The 17903-nt window shown below is 43.5% G+C and overlaps 1 protein-coding gene across 2 annotated transcripts in view; it reads left to right on the top strand.

Annotated features, from left to right (window-relative positions):
• LOC126092601 (trafficking protein particle complex subunit 12) overlaps positions 1–17903 on the top strand; it is a 158929-nt gene that overhangs the window by 22543 nt on the left and 118483 nt on the right. For both annotated transcript variants that reach the window (XM_049908298.1, XM_049908299.1), the window contains exon 3: positions 10273–10392. In XM_049908298.1, coding sequence (XP_049764255.1) covers positions 10273–10392 — 120 coding nt within the window. The remainder of the gene's footprint in view (positions 1–10272; positions 10393–17903) is intronic.

The raw sequence follows: 17903 nt of genomic DNA, 5'->3' as shown, positions 1-17903 counted from the left end.
CCTGTCATCTTCTAATTCACATACACTCACCCTCAATGAGCATCAATCTCTGCCAGTGCACCCGGCAGTCTTTCCTCCTTTCTCTGCTTATCTCCTTTTCAGTTCACTCCCTTTCTTCCCCCCCCCCCCCCCCCCCCCGCCCCTGCCCCGACCCTCTACCCCTACACCCCTACCCCACCACCCCTCCCTTCCAGCCCCCCTATTGCTGTACCTGGCACCTGGCAGCCTTGTCCTACAGTGCTTACTTTTCTCCTCCCACCTTTACCATGTTATCCCTCCCCCTTTCCCAACCCACTCCAGGTTGCTACTTCCATTTGATGCAGGCGCCTTCTGGCCAGAGATAGCAGCTGCGTGTGAGGTGTATTTGCTTTGTGTGTGTGTGTGTGTGTGTGTGTGTGTGTGTGTGTGTGTGTGTGTGTCTGAACATGTAGTCTATTACAGAAGGAGGCCTTCTGGCCGTAAGCTTAGGTGTTTAGTAGTCTTTTTACAGAAGGACACCTTCTGGCCCTAAGCTTACGTGTTTAGTAGTCTTTTTGGTGTGCCAGTCTGCGACTCAATGTCTCCCCTATATGGTGAGTAGCAATCTATCCTTTTCATAATATAGTTATCATTCCTTCCTGGATTTAAAGTTGTTTACATACACTAAAAACAAGATTTTTGTTTTAGGGATAAATTAGGCATGGTCCAAGGCACAATTCTCTATTTTGCCTTCAAATGCTAGAGATGTCTCCAGCAATGGAAGATAAAACATTTGATAAGTTCAATGATTTCTTCTTTGCTGTGCCCACAGCATATGTGAGGTCAAAATATGATATTTTTGTGTAAATTGGTTCCCAGTTAGCTGCAAAATATTTTATTTAGCTTCTGATGGTCGTATTTCTTCACTACAACCTTGTTTCAGGCAGTATGTAAAACAGCTTTATGTGTAACATACATAGGCACAGGTAATTTAATTTGACATAAAAAATTACTCACCAAGTAGTGGCAGAACACATATATAAATGAAGGTTGTAATTAGGCAAGCTTTTGGAGCTAATAAGTCCTTCCTCAGGCAGATAGGTTGAAGGGGAAGGAAGAGAGGTGAGGAAAAGAACTAGAGAGGTCTAGGAAAAGGGGTAGATTTCAGGAAATCCACCCAGAACCACAGGTCAGGGGAGACTTCCTGAACAGCAATTCTGAGTGACTTTCCTGAAATCTACCTCTTTTCCTAGACCTTGCCAATCGTTTTCCTTCACCCTTTCTGCCTGAAGAAGGAACCCGAAACCTTGCTAAGTCACGACCTTGTTTTATGTGTGTGTTCTGCCACCACTTGGTGAGTAGATTTTTATTTATCCTATTAAATTATTTTGTCAAGAATTTATTGTTTTTGATGTTATAGACACAAGTAAGCTATATTAATTGTAACGTCAACCTGACAATGGCATATTAGTTGAAACCTGTGCCATTTTTCCGGTATGTAGACAATAGTTTTGTTGTTTGGTATCATGAAAGTGATAATTTAAATGGCTTTTTAGAATATCTGAATTCAGTCCACTCAAATATTCACTTCACGGTGGTGGTGAAGAGGGCTGGTTGCCTTTCTATGTTGGCTAGCAGGAAGACTGAGTTTACAGGAAGCAAACTCCTGCTTATTGGTATCTTCAGGCTGATAGTCGTCAGCATCTGGCTCAAGGGATGGTTCATTGAATGCACTTTTGAAAGTTTGACAGTTGAATTAGCCCACCACAAAGTCACCTTTCGTGGGAATGTTTATAGTGAAAGACAGGTCAGATGCACTTTGCACTATCAACCAACCATAAATCAGGTGAGTGATGAAAGCAACGAGGTGGCACCGAAGTCTAGAGCCTGTCTTACACAGGCAGTTTTTCCAACAGAATTGGTCATGTTCTGTGGAAAGATTAAGTGAAATGTGTTTTTCTACCATCATTTAAGATTAAGGCCCTTTTAGAGTCTGTAAAGGATGATCTTAATTTTTTTAATGTGAGTGGCTACCACATATTTTTCACACGTTAATGAAATGCCTCAGAAATGTGAACCGTTATATTGAGCATATGTGTTACACATATTTGTAACGGTTGATCTTCTCAGCAATAATGTTTATGGGTGTCCTCAGTTTGTGGATAAGCAGATGGTTAGTCATCACACTCACATACAACCCTGCAAAGTAATTGCAGCACAGCTTTCACACATGACTCTATCTTTGTTTGGATAGTGAATGAAGATCACTAGACTGCAGTAGGAGATGGTGGTAGGATATATAGGACAGAGAGCAGGGAAGACATATAAATGGAATATTGCCAAGTTAAGGTGGGTGATGGAATAATATGTATACATTTGCAGATTTGATTTGGACATAATAATCTGTGTCTCTGCTCGCAATTATATTTGGTCAGACCCCATTGCAAAGGATGTTGATTGTGTTGCCATAGGCCTGTGTGATAAAGGAAGTACTACTGCTCTGTCAATAATCCACACTGCTGAAAGAAAGGTTGTTGGTGCCCTGGGAAGAAAAGGCACAGAAACTCTGTTTCTGGAATAACTATACAGGCCATTGTCTGTAAAGGCTTTTGGAAGGTCATAGGCATACTTTGCTAATATTGAAACTTAGTGTTATAGCTTGGTGTGTTTGATATGGACAAAGTTTTTAAAGAAGCATTTGAGATTTCAATAGCAACAACAATGAATGTAGCCCATTTAGTTGAAGGTCAAGATAAAGAAAATTTTGAAACTTGATGGTGTTGAGGTTCTAAAAAACAGAGGAGAAACTTTTTCCTGCGAGTTCATATCACAGAAGTGACATCAGTGAAACTGAAGGTGTTGAGTTGACAGGTAGTGCATAAATACCGGTATGTTGGCTTCGACTTTTTAAGGTGCCGTGTTAGTGCCCTTGGTAATACTGTGGATTTATTTGTAGATTTAATCCTCAGTTGAGTAATGATTAAGAATCATGATGTGGTTGGTCAAAATGATCAAGGAGTAGGTCGTAGGCTTTGGTGTCAGGAGAGTGCTGAGATGATTACTGTCACACAATAGCACACAGGACATGTTGTTGTGCAGGTATGCAGCATCCACAGTGACAAGCAAGGATATGATTACTACAATATATATTCTTCCACAGCTATTTGGATAGTACTCATATTACTGCATGACTAGTATAATTTTCAAATTCATGTTACTGTGTGTATCATCATCATCATCTTGGACAGTTTCCAGCCACTGGCTGGGTCTGTCGGGAACACAAGCCTCTCCATCATGTTCTGTCTTTCCACCATTCCCCCTCTTCCACCTTCTTCCAGTCCTCTCCTCTTCTCATCACACATTCCTTCACTCCCTTCACCCATCTATCCCTTGGTCTTCCTCTGGGCCTCTTCCCCTCCAGTTGCAGATCAAACATCCTCTTTGGAATTCTTCCCTCATCCATTCTCTTCATATGTCCATACCACTGCAGTCTTGATTTTTCTATCCTGTCCTGTACTGGTTCCTCCTTTAGTCTTTCCCTCACATACACATTTCACAATCTGTCTCGTCTTGTTACACCCAACCTGCTCCTCTGGAACTTCATTTCACTAGCCTGTATTCTACTTTTGTCGCTTTTGTGCATTACCCATGTCTCACTTCCGTATGCCAATATGGGGACAAAGTAGGTTCGGTATATAATTCCCTTGGATTTCTGTGGCACCTCCTTGCTCCAAATAAGCCCCCTAATGCATTTGTAGAACTGCCCTGCTTTTCTGCACCTTTCATTTATTTCCATTGTGTTTCCCCCCTTACTTTCAATCACGCTTCCCAGGTACTTGAAGTTCTCTACCACTTGTAGTTTTTCCCCTCCACAAGTTATATCCACATTTGGCCTATTCTTCTTCCTTGTTGTGACGATTATTTCACTTTTCTTTGCAGAGAAATGCATTCCATATTGTGCTGCCGTTGCCTCCCATGCATCTAACTGCTCTTGCACCTCCTTCTCGCAATTTCCCCATAACATCAGGTCATCGGCAAAAAGCACTGCTTTCATTTTATGATCTCCAATTGCATCTGATACTTGCTGTAGGATTTCATCCATAACAATAATAAACAATAAAGGCGAAAGTGCACTTCCCTGTCGCAGCCCATTTTCTAACTTGAACCATGCAGTACGTTCCCTCCCCACTTTCACACAACTCTCACTTCCCTCACACATTTTTCTGACTTTTTGTGTTATCTCTTCATCTATCCCTTTTGCGTTCAGCACATCCCAGAGTTTGTCCCTACAGATACTGTCATACGCCTTCTCAATATCCAAAAAGGCCATGATTAAGTCCTTCCCGTACTCATAGTGCCTCTCCTGCAGTTGCCTTACCGCAAATATGAGGTCCGTTGTTGATCTTCCCGGTCTGAAACCATACTGCTCCTCTTGCAGTCTACTTTCAATACTGCTTCTTATTCTCTTCTCCAGGATCTTTTCATAGATTTTTCCACAGTGGCATAGCAGGGTGATTCCTCTGTAGTTCTCACATCTCCTTTTATCCCCTTTCTTTAAGATCGGGACTATAATTCCTTTCTTCCAATCCTCAGGAATTCTGTTCTCCTTCCACACCACCCTCAGCACTCTGTATAGCCACTGGGTTCCTACTTCTCCTGCTGCTCGTATCATATCCACTGTTACTTCGTCCCAACCTGGTGGCTTGCCCCCTTTCATCCTTTTTATGGCTTCTTCCACTTCATTCCAAGTTAGATCATCAATTTCCCCACTATTATAATCGTCTGCTGCCTTAGGCTCTCCATCGCTGTTAGTTACCCGCTTGACGGCATTCAACAGATCTTAAAAGTACTCCTTCCAAATCTTTTTGAGCTCATGCATTTCCTCCACAACTCTTCCATTATTATCCATGATCCTCAGGCACTCACTTCTGTCGTTCCTCTTATTTCTTACCATGGTGTAAAGTACTTTTTTGTTCCCTTCACTGTCCTCTTCTAACATTCTTGTCCATTTTTCCAACCACTTCTTCTTCTCCGCCCTTACTATGGTCTGTGCCGCTTTCTTGCTTTCCTTATATTTTACCCTAGCTTCCTCTGTTCGGGTCTGGAACCATTCTCTGAAGGCTTTGTTCTTTCGAAGTACTGCCTCTTTACATATGTTGTTCCACCATGGGGTTTCCCTACTTCTCCTCTTTGTGCTAGTTCTTCCGCACACAGTCTCAGCTGCCTCAACTAGAGCCCTCTTAAAATCTCCCCATTCTTCTTCCACTGTTCTCTGATCTTCCTTTGGCAGCTTCTTCCTGATCAGTGTCTGGTACTGGGTCCTCCGTTCATCCTCTTTCAGCATCCATGTCTTCAACCTTTTCTCCTGTATTTCTGTTGCCCTCCTATCTTTTTTCTCTCTCAGGGTGACACAAACAGCCGATGGTCACTGTCTAAGGCCTCAGATGGAATGATCTTAACATCTGCGAGGCTGCTCATCATCTGCCTATCCACTAGTATATAGTCTACTACTGAAGTTTGGGACCAGTCCCCACTGTACCAAGTTATTTTGTGACTACTTCTCTTCTTGTACCAGGAATTTGCGATCGCCAGCCCATTCCTCTTGCAGAATTCCAGCAACAATTTTCCTTCTCTATTTCGGTTCCCCCAGCCCTCTGGTCCCATTATCTCCTCGAATCCTTTCCTGTCTGTGCCAACATGTGCATTGAGGTCCCCTATTATAATCTGATTTCCTCCATTTAGCTGCTTTTGCATGTCATCTTCAAATTCCTCCTTCTCCTTTTTTGTACACCCCACCTGTGGGGCATATTCTTGGATGATTTCAATGCTTTTTCCTTTCACCCGTACTCTGGCTTTTATCATTCGATCATTAATACCTTCCACCTCCTCCTGCATACCCTCTCTAACCACTATTGCCACTCCATTTCTTCTCCTCTCATTCCCTATCCAGTACAGTTTACATCCTTTACTTAGTGGTTTTTCACCAACTCCTCTCCACCTAGTCTCAGCAAGTCCCAAGATGTCCAATTTCCTCCTTTCCATCATTTCTACAATTTCTTCTAACTTCCCAGTTAGAGTCCTTACGTTTAGGGTGCCCAGTTGTAAACCATCTCGTAATCCTTTTCCATTGCTTGGTCGGTTTCCTTTAGATCCGTTCCGTGATCCGAGGCTTGTTCCCTTTTTAAAAGCAGTTGATTTATCCACTACTGGCTTGCTAGGCCTATCACAGCTTCACCAGAGCCCCATTAGCCGTCACGTTTCAGGGTTCCCATAGGGCCTTCTCAGCTACCGTAGCGGTCCTGGGGCACACGAAGTCCCCACTGTACATCGCCCCTATAGGCAGTCCCCTACTTTGTGCCGTTGCCCATCTTCCACGACTTGGACGAGGGGTTGGACTTATGGGAGACATTGTGTGTATCACTTTCTGAAAATTTATATACAGGTACTGGACAAAAATATGGAAACACCAAAAACACAACACATTATCATGCCTAATACAGTGCAGGAAAACAGTCTGCACTCAAAACAGCTCCCAGTCATCTAGGTCCAGTTTGATTTTCAAGGGAATCTTATACTATAGTGGTGAGTTCGGGTAACAGTGGCGGAGGTAGATAGCAGTCACTTACCATTCTCACCAAAGTAGACTACAGAGGCTCAATAATACCAAGATCTGGTGACTGAGGGTGGCCAGGGAAGATGTGACAGTTCATCTTCATGTACACAAGATTAGTCCTGGATGATGCAAGCTGTGTCAACAGCTGCATCACTGATGAGCAGTTTTGGAATTCCAGCTCACTTTTTAAATTCCTGCTTATGGAGCTTCCTTCATGTTGTTTTGGTGCTGATGGGTTTGTGAGTGTGACGTTCAGTTTTGTAATGACTTTTGCAGTTTTCTTCCTCATATTTTTCATCACAGTCTTCTATAATGACCATCCGTCATGATTACTCAACATGCGTGCATCCACATTTTGACTTAGTGGATGATGTTTTTCTGCTTTTCCTATTTGCAGTAAAAATCTTTGATACGATGTCCATTGAGTATCACTCACTTTGGCTGCATTGATTACAGTACCACCCACCATACAAGAACCAACGATTTGCCCATTTTCAAATTCAGTTAGCTTCAACATAATGTATTCACAACCACACAGAACACTATTCTGACCATGACTGACACTTGCAGCTTATTGAGGACTGTTTACATGTGGTGTTCATGGCCAAATACAACAGCATAACCCGCAGGATTGGCTAGCATCTACAGTTTCCTTTAAGCATGCATTTCTTGTGTTCTTTCCATATTTTGCCCAACTCCTGTAGAACCATTGTTATAAATTGATTCCAGCTTCAAATATCCAGAAGCAGTTCCCTTATCATCTTCTTATTTTTCCTGGAAGACTAAGTTGCAGTTTAGTGGCAGCCCTTCCTCATTTTTTTTATTGTTTCCATCCTAGAATTTCAATTACCACAATAAATATGAAGTTGTTAAATGCATATCTTCCACATGTCTCTTCAAAGAGCTTGGATTTTTTACACATTTTAACAACACAATTGTGTTTTTGACAGTAATTTTAAAAAATAATCGGATTCAGTTTATTTGTAGTTTACGAAGACATAAGCCAAGATGGAACAATAATTCCACATACAGGGTGTTTCAAAAATGACTGGTATATTTGAAACGGCAATACAAACTAAACGAGCAGCGATAGAAATACACCGTTTGTTGCAATATGCTTGGGACAACAGTACATTTTCAGGCAGACAAACTTTCGAAATTACGGTAATTACAATTGTCAACAACAGATGGCGCTGCGGTCTGGGAAACTCTATAGTACGATATTTTCCACATATCCACCATGCGTAGCAATAATATGGCGTAGTCTCTGAATGAAATTACCCGAAACCTTTGACAACGTGTCTGGGGGAATGGCTTCACATGCAGATGAGATGTACTGCTTCAGCTGTTCAATTGTTTCTGGATTCTGGCGGTACACCTGGTCTTTCACGTGTCCCCACAGAAAGAAGTCACAGGGGTTCATGTCTGGCGAATAGGGAGGCCAATCCACGCCGCCTCCTGTATGTTTTGGATAGCCCAAAGCAATCACACGATCATCGGAATATTCATTCAGGAAATTAAAGACGTCGGCCGTGCGATGTGGCCGGGCACCATCTTGCATAAACCACGAGGTGTTCTCAGTGTCGTCTAAGGCAGTTTGTACCGCCACAAATTCACGAAGAATGTCCAGATAGCGAGATGCAGTAATCGTTTTGGATCTGAAAAATGGGCCAATGATTCCTTTGGAAGAAATGACGGCCCAGACCAGTACTTTTTGAGAATGCAGGGACAATGGGACTGCAACATGTGGCTTTTCGGTTCCCCATATGAGCCAGTTCTGTTTATTGACGAAGCCGTCCAGGTAAAAATAAGCTTCGTCAGTAAACCAAATGCTGCCCACATGCATATCGCCGTCATCAATCCTGTGCACTATATCGTTAGAGAATGTCTCTCGTGCAGCAATGGTAGCAGCGCTGAGGGGTTGCCGCATTTGAATTTTGTATGGATAGAGGTGTAAACTCTGGTGCATGAGACGATACGTGGACGTTGGCGTCATTTGGACCGCAGCTGCAACACGGCGAATGGAAACCCGAGGCCGCTGTTGGTTCACCTGCTGCACTAGCTGCGCGTTGCCCTCTGTGGCTGCTGTACGCGGTCACCCTACCTTTCCAGCACGTTCATCCGTCACGTTCCCAGTCCATTGAAATTTTTCAAACAGATCCTTTATTGTATCGCTTTTCGGTCCTTTGGTTACATTAAACCTCCGTTGAAAACTTCGTCTTGTTGCAACAACACTGTGTTCTAGGCGGTGGAATTCCAACACCAGAAAAATCCTCTGTTCTAAGGAATAAACCATGTTGTCCACAGCACACTTGCACGTTGTGAACAGCACACGCTTACAGCAGAAAGACGACGTACAGAATGGCGCACCCACAGACTGCGTTGTCTTCTATATCTTTCACATCACTTGCAGCACCATCTGTTGTTGAAAATTGTAACTACTGTAATTTCGAAAGTTTGTCCGCCTGAAAATGTACTGTTGTCCCAAGCATATTGCAACAAACGGTGTATTTCTATCGCTGCTCGTTTAGTTTTTATTGCCGTTTCAAATATACCGGTCATTTTTGAAACACCCTGTAGATAGTAATTGTTTCGAACTAGGATCACAGCCTGTACAAAATTATTGGATGTATTAATTGTTCCTTTATTTGCCTGTAATAATTGAACAAAAATCTGTATCTCTTACATAATCAGTTGATTTTGGATGCTATGGGAATAGTGATTTTCGAGTGATCCTACAATTGTGCAAATGAAAAGGTATTAACTTTGGTATATGTTTCCATTATCATATAACACTGGTATGAGTTTTCATTGCCACATTGTGGGCAACAGTATCAGCTATTACAAGAGGTTAATTTCAGTATATGCATATAATGGAATGATTCATCTTATGTCTGTATTACATCTGAATCTTCAACTTCAGAATAAAGGTTACTAGTCCATACACTTATGAGCAGATTTACATGTAGATATTGTCATTTTTGTGTTGGGTTACAAGCAGGATAAAGTATTCTCACACAAAGGTCTTATACAAGCTCTCGTCAGACACAAAGCAGGAAATTGAGTATCACTTCATAATTAAATGAAAATTAAAAATGTGTCATCTACAAGCACGTAATAATTAAAATCCCAAAGGCAGTTGGTTCTGACAGGTGTGAATATTACAAGCAAGATTCCTGTTGGATGCATAGCACATTACTGTATATATGTAAACAATCTTAGATTCTTACGGCTCTTAGATACTGTGACAGTTGTTCTGTGATAATCATAGTCATGCAGATATTAAACAAGTAATATGAGATAAACACAAGTCAGTATAACTGTGAAAGCAGCAATTTGTTTCAAAGTAGTGGTTTTCCTTTTAATGTTACTTTGTTATATTGAGCTCCAGTAAGCTAAATTGAGCTTTAATAAGCAAAGAAAGGTTATAGAACTTTGCTGATAATTATTAATGCAGTTTCTAGAAGATTAGCAGACAATTGCAATGTTTATCTTGACTGAAAGGTTCTTCTTCATGGTATGATCTACAGAACATGTTATGTGAATAGGTGTATGGGTGTTCAAATGAAATGGAGTTAATGGGATTGAGGTTGTGAGCTATTAGAATATAAAAAGTCCATCCATATTATTTTCACACTATTAAAGTCAGTTATGCTTCAGGATTTAAAAATTGGATGATTATTATTTTATTTTTATTGTAGGCAGACACTGTCCTTGAAATGGTGACACACTATCTGGGAGAAGCTGAAGCTGCCAAAAGGAATGTTCTCACAGCAAGTGATGTCACACAAGATGATCGTGGCCTCCGTGAACTTATTCAGGTGAGTCCATTTGGAAATACTAATAATTGGTGGGAGCATAACATAGGAGAACATATTTATATTAAAGACAGCTGTTACTTGATGTATTCTAAGATTTGAGTGGTGCCTCAGTCCAGGTCCTCAGATAATTATTACACTCCATCTGTCTTTGCACTTTTCACTGTCATCTCTCCTTGCATGATTTCCTTAAACTGTTATTCTCTAATTTTTCACACTTAGCTTTGCGACTTTAAATTATGACTTCATTTCTTGTTGTCTTTTTTGTACAATATGCAAGAATCTAAATAGCCAGCTGTGGATCAGAGAGGCAAATCATTCACATATATATATATATATATATATATATATGAGGATTGTATAAAAAGTAATGAAAAGACTGTTGTAACATGAAGATGTGCATCAGATGGCATGTGTGCTGTGCTGTCCTGTCCTGTGTGAAGTTGATAGCATAAGATCAGTTGAAGTAGAGCAGTGAGTGGTGACAGCTGTGTTTGAGCCTGTTGCAGTGTGTATTGTGTGAAAGTGCAGCAGGCTAGTTCAGTTGCCCCAACCACTGGCGGCTGCTGTGTAAGAGCACGAGAGTGCATGAACACCCTAACTATTGATGCCTTGCGGATTGCAGATTTATTGGTTATTTTTCTTTGTATATTTTAAATGTCATGTACGTGCTGCAATCTGAAAGATTCGGCACTTCAATCTACCGTGCTACTGCTCCTCTATACTCCGTGAAACTTGCCATCACGGTTACAAGCACACCTTCAGTTGTGCACGTTTTAAGGAGCTTTTGTGCATGTGCAACTTGCATGACGTAATTGCCTTACGTGCCAAATACACACGGATTTGATAAACTATGTGCGCGGTTCACGATGTGCACAGCTAGTCCTTGCCACTCAACTAGAAGTTTAAGTCAGGGCCACTAGGTGCAGCACACTGCAGCACACTTTTATCCCCATTCGGTCGCCATAAATCCTCCTTGATGATAGCACACTCCTCAGATATGCTAATGCACTTACTATATAGTAAAATTAGATTGGATGTCAGTATATGTTTAAGTTGTACTGACAGTAAACATATTTTGTGGGTTTCTGAGTGAGTTATAGTATATTAAGTTATGAACTTCATCATATAATAATCTGAGAATCATAAGGGCCCAAAGCATATCACTGTCGATTGTGGGATTGTAGTAGTTATTCATGCTTCTGAAATCTGTTGATCTGTGCTGTAGGCCCACATTGTATTTATGAAAATTCATGAAAAGCTGTATCACCGGTTTCTCCGATATTCACTTAAATGTGGGGTCAACAATGGTGTGATTTAGGCCTGTAAGGGTTTCAGTGCCTCATTTCTATTCTAGTCAAGTGACCATGTTGGTAACATTACAACTTAAGTTTAATCGTTTCTACAAATGGCAGTTTGTATTTGGATTTGGTTGTTTACTGTGTGAGAATCGGCTTTTGTGTGCTGCTTGCAGCTTCACTCCTTCACAGCTATCCTGTTGGTGTCAAAGCCAATCAAATGCTGAATTCTTCCTGTGGTGTTATTTACAGTAGGCTGCTTGATGTCTGACTGAAGCAGAAATCCACATGTACCTCTCTGAGCAGGGTGTCACTGGAGTCCATCAAGTGATGAAAAAAGTAAATGCATCCTTAGTGCACTCTTTTTATCACTTTTGATAGAGTGGTGCTACTGTCAAAGATCAAAGCAGGCTATGAAGTTAGCACAGTATGAACATACATTCCAAACATGATGCTCTGCTACCAGAGCCATGGTTACAGCCACATCCGAGAGTCCTGCTGACTCCCTCCCGGTCAAGTGTGTAACCAGTGGTAGGGATGCTCACGAGGGCGATTGCCTGCCTCCATCTCCCCCCTGTATCAACTGCAATGCTGATCATGCCACCTTTTCCCAAGATTGTCCCATGTATCTCAATTATCGGGCTGTGTGGTCAGAAACACTGCAATCTACCATCTCACACCTACAGTACTGTTCTTGCTACGTCTTGCACCACGAAAGACGTGGCCAAGCAGACATGCAACCTCAAATTTAGCACCACTGTTGTGAAATCGCCCAGCATCATGGTAGCATTCCCATCTCCTCCTCCAGCTGTTCAACTAGTCACCAAACTTCCGCCTCACTGCGTGAAGTCATCCTCTACATGACTGGCAGGCCAGAAAGGACAGAAGGAGTACTCCTGTGAAGTCTTACTACATCCCTCAAGCCAACAAACATCTGTGTCTTCCTTTGCCAACTGTAAAGGCTCCAGGAAGTCAAAAGGAAACAGTCTTCTCCTTTGCTGACTCTGAGATCTTCTTCGACGGTGTCACCACGTGATACTCTCACCCGGCCAACCTCCATGTCACCAGTGCACACCACCGACTGTTTTTCTGCCCTGAACTCCGCAGACCAACAGAAGGAAATGCCTATGCCTCTGTAGACCTCATGGAGAAGGATCCTCCATCCTCTGTGGCCTGTGGCAGTGAGTCTGCGAAGGCTGGTATTCGGCATCTGCCATGGTGACACCCTTTCATTTTTTCCCTCATAATGACTGCCCTCCAATTGAATGCTCATGGCCTTTGATCCAACAAAGAAGACTTACAGCTGCTCCTTGAATCATAGTGTCCCCTTGTACTCTGCCTCCAGGAATAAAGGAAACAAAATTGCGCCCTCACAACAGCTCTGAGCTCCCACATTTCTTCCCAGTCTGCTTTGACCTTTCACCCCCACCCCCCCTCTCTCCCCCCGCCCCCTCCGAGGACAGCATTCCATCTGATGGGGGAGTCATGGTGCTCATCCGGAATGATGATCATACTCAACCCATCTCCCTGACTGCCTGGCTCCAAGCTGTTGCAGTCCACATTTTCCTTTCTCACTTATTCTTTTTCCTTTGTACCATTTACATCCCTCCATCATTCAACGTCTCACACATACTCGAGCGACCATTTCCTGTATGCTATCCATTTGTTGACTCCTATCGCACCTGTATACACACCCAGATGGCAGCTTAATAAGGCTAACTGGAGGCTCTAATCCTCTCTGGCGACCTTTGACAAACAACATTTCCCCATTTGTGATGACCAGGCCAAATACCTTATAAATATAAATGTTAGCCTTAGAGTTGCAGACTGTTCCATTCCTCGCACTTCCTCTTTACCTCGCTTTGTCCCACTCTCTTGGTGGACTGAGGTGTGCCGCGAAGCAGTTCAAGCGCAGAGACATGCTCTCTGCATTTTAACCGTCATCCTAAGATGGCAAACAGCATTCATTATAAACAGCTGTGTGCACAGTGTCGTCGTGTTCTTCGGGATAGCAAAAAAGCTAGCTCGATTTCATTTACTAGTTCTTTTAACAGTTCCATTGCCTCTTCTGCCATGTGGGCCAACTCTGACGGCTCTCTGGGATCGAGATCCATTCCAAAATTTCTGACCTGAAAAAAGCAGATGATGTCATAGTGAGCCCTATTGCTATCTCCAACACCTTGTGCCTCCATTTTGTGGAGATTTTGAGCTCCTCCCACTATCACCCTGGCTTCCTCCATTGGAAACGAGCAGAGGAGGCTCGAACGTACCCTCCTTTTCTCAGAATGGTGAGTGCTACAATGCTGCCTTTGCTATGAGGGAGCTAGATCATGCTCTCACTTCATCCCAATCCTCTACCCCATGACCAGACAGTGTTCAGCACTTTTCTCTTGAAGGCAAGCACTATCTCCTTTGTCCGTACAACGGCATCTGGCAGAGGGCATGTTTTCCATATGCAGGTGTGAAGCCACTGTCATACCTATACATAAGCTTGATAAGGCCAAACATCTTCCTTCTAGCTACTGCCCCATTTCTCTCACCAGCTGCGTTTGCAAGGTGATGGAACATATGATTCATGTCCGGCTGGTATGGTGACTTGAGTCTCACAATTTACTAAACACTGCAGAGTGTGGATTTAGAGCATGCCATTATGCAATGGACCATCTTGTCACATTACCCCCCCATGTCTTGAATGGTCGTCTCTGAAAATCCCCGACTGTGGCTGTGTTTTTTGATTTGGAGCAAGCCTACGACACCTGCTGGAGAACTGATATACTCTGTACTCTCTACACGTCGGGCTTCATGGCCGCAAGCCCCCTTTCCTTCAGGAATTTTTTAAAAGACTGAGTTTTCAAGGTATGTGTGGGTTCTGCCTTGTCAGACGCCTTTATCCAGGAAAATGGTGTGCCTCAAGGCTACCGAGCGAGGTGGCGCAGTGGTTAGCACACTGGACTCGCATTCGGGAGGACGACGGTTCAATCCCGTCTCCAGCCATCCTGATTTAGGTTTTCCGTGATTTCCCTAAATCATTTCAGGCAAATGCCGGGATGGTTCCTTTGAAAGGGCACGGCCGATTTCCTTCCGAATCCTTCCCTAACCCGAGCTTGCGCTCCGTCTCTAATGACCTCGTTGTCGACGGGACGTTAAACACTAACCACCACCACCACCACCACCACCACCACCTCAAGGCTCTGTCCTGAGCGTCGTCCACTTTGTTATTGCCTTTAATCCTATACTGGCCTGTCTACCACTGGGCATCATGGCTCGTTTGTCGTTGATGATTTTGCCATCTGTTGTAGTTCTCCATGGACTTGACTCATTGAGCGGCGTCTTCAGCGATGTCTTGATCATCTTTACTCGTGGAACATCAATAGTGGCTTTTGTTTTTCCACTGAAAAAACCATTTGTATGAATTTCTGGCAGTGAAATTGGTTTCTACCACCTTCTTTACATCTTGGGCGTGTTGCTCTTCTGTTCATTGAAACTACAAAATTCATGGGGCTCATGCTCGATATGAAACTTTCTTGGTCCTCTGACGCGTCTTACCTGGCAGCCCTCTATATGCAGTCCCTCAGTGTCCTACGTGTCCTCAGTGGTTCTTCCTGGGGAGCAGAACAAACCACCATCCTTCATTTGCACCGTTCTCTTGTCTGTTCGAAACTAAACCATGGATGTTTCATGTATGCATCTGTACGTCCGTCCCTCTTACGCCATTTCAATGCTGTCCACCATCGTGTCATCCATTTGGCCACTGGCACCTTTTGCATTAGCCCAGTTAAGAGTCTGTGTGCAGAAGCAGTACCTGTGTGCAGAAGCTGATTCTTACATTCTCTCTTATGATCTCTTTGTTGCTGTCTGTAAGCAGGTGGTGTCACTTTGGCTTCCCCAATGGTCCTCCCTTTGTGGGAAAAAGCTCCTCTCCCGGAGGCTTGTACGACCTCATCTCATCCCTCACTGTGAAGAGATCATTTTAGCTAGATTGCATATCAGGCACTGTCTTCTTAGCTATCGCCATTTGTCAAGTGGTGCTCCCCGCCACTTTGTGCTCATTCCCCTCAACCTTTGATGGTCCGCCATTTCCTGATGGAGTGCCCTTTTTTTAACCACGCACATTATCATTTCTGTTTGCCGTCTAAGTTATCAGCCGTTTTAGTGAATGATGCCAGGGCTGTTGATGATGTTTTACTTTTTATCCGTCATAGCAATATGGCAAAGGACATTTAATTTTTAGTTCAGGAATTCTGTTTCTCTAGGTCATATTTTATAGACCTTTCTCCATGTCCCTGTTTTAAGCTGTCGTCTCTTGCTTCAATTGGAATTAACATGTAGTCATTTTTAACTCCTGTTTGTCTTCCTGATCTACAAATCTGCATGGGCGCATATGACCATAGTTGTTTTTGCGCCCTAAACCAAAACAAAATGTGAGGTTGGAGACGGGCACAGTTAAGACATTTACAAAAAGCTTTCAACCACAGCCTTTATCAGTAAAGGAGACACACAGACCATTTACCCATACTCACAAGTAAGCACACCTCATGCCTTCACAACCGCTATCACATGGGGTGCAGGCTGCAATTTGGAGGGGGGGGGGGGGCATGGTGTATGTGTGAGGAGAGAGATGAACATTGTCTGGTGGAGTGTGCAGGGACTAGAATGCCAACAGGCTCAGCATGAGGAGGTTGTGGGACAGGGAGGCGGAGGAAAAAAGGAGCAAAAAAAGGAGAGGTGTACAGAAAGACAGGTGGATGCATTGGCAGAGGGCTGCAAATAAACATTGGGAGATAAGAATGCATAGGAGATGATAGAGCAGAGGGGACGGAAACTGTTGGGTTGAAGGTGTGAGGATAGTACGTTACCATAGATTGAGGCCGGGATAATAATAGCGGGTAATGAATCAGCCATTGTAATCAAGTGCCTCGTGTTCAGCTTCATGCTGTGCCACAGGTTGGACTACTTCGCTCTTGGCCACAGTTTGGCAGTGGCTGTTCATCGTGGTGGATAGCCGATTGCTAGTCAAACCAATATAAAACACTGTGTAATAATTGCACCAGAGCTGGTAAATGACATGGCTGCTTTCACAGGTGGCCCAGTCGTGATGGGGTGTGATAAACCTGTGCCAGGACGGGAATAGAAAGTGCTGGGTGGATGGATTGTGTAGTTTGCACCTGGGTCTTCTATGGGGATATGATCCATGTGACAAGGGGTTGAGACTGGAGTGGCATAGGGATGGACTAGGATGTTGTGGCAGTTGGATGGGTGACGGAACACCACTTTAGGAGAGGTGGGAAGTATCTCATGTAGGATGTCACTCATTTCAGGGCATGATGATAGGTAATAAAGCCTTGGTGTAGGATGTGTTTCAGCTGTTCCAGACTGGGATTGTACTGGGTGATGAAGTGACCACCCCTTTGTGGCTGGTTTTTGGGGCTGGTGGGAGGATTAGGGATGTGAGGGGAAATGGCACGGGATATCTGTTTGCGGACTGTGTCTGGGGTGTAGTGTCTGCCTGTGAAGGCCTTGGTGAGACTCTCAGCATACTGAGCAAGAGAGTTTGTCACTGGATGTGAGGGGAAATGGCACGGGATATCTGTTTGCGGACTGTGTCTGGGGTGTAGTGTCTGCCTGTGAAGGCCTTGGTGAGACTCTCAGCATACTGAGCAAGAGAGTTTGTCACTGCAGATATGTTGACCCCGGTTGACCAGTCTGTATGGGAGGAATTTTTTGCTGTGAAAGGGATGACAGCTGTCAAAATGCAGGTACTGTTGTTGGTTGGTGGATTTAATGTGAACAGAGGTGAAGATGGAGCCATCAGATAGGAGATCAATAACTATGGAGGTGCATGCTGAGTTCAGGAGGACCATGTGAAGCGGATGGGAGAGAAGGTGTTGAGGTTGTGAAGCACTGAAGGTAGGGTGTCTAGACCTGAGTCCAGTCCATGAAGATATCATCAGTGAACCTGAACCAGACTAGGGATTTTGTGTTTTTGGTGGCCAGGAAGGTCTCCTTTGGGTGACCCATAAAAAGGTTGGCATAGGAGGGTGCTGTGCAGGTGCCCATGGCTGTGCCGCGTATATGTTTGTATACCTTCCCTACAAATGAGAAGTAGTTTTGGGCTAGGATAAAGTTAGTAAGGTGTATGAGGAATGAGGGAGTGGTTTTGGAGTCTGAAGGACATTGGGAAAGGTAGTGTCCAATGGCAGTAAGACCTTGCACATG

This window comes from Schistocerca cancellata, chromosome 7 (assembly GCF_023864275.1).
Source record: "Schistocerca cancellata isolate TAMUIC-IGC-003103 chromosome 7, iqSchCanc2.1, whole genome shotgun sequence".
NCBI classification, from domain to species: Eukaryota; Metazoa; Arthropoda; class Insecta; order Orthoptera; family Acrididae; genus Schistocerca; species Schistocerca cancellata.
This window is presented reverse-complemented; position numbering and strand designations above follow the sequence as displayed.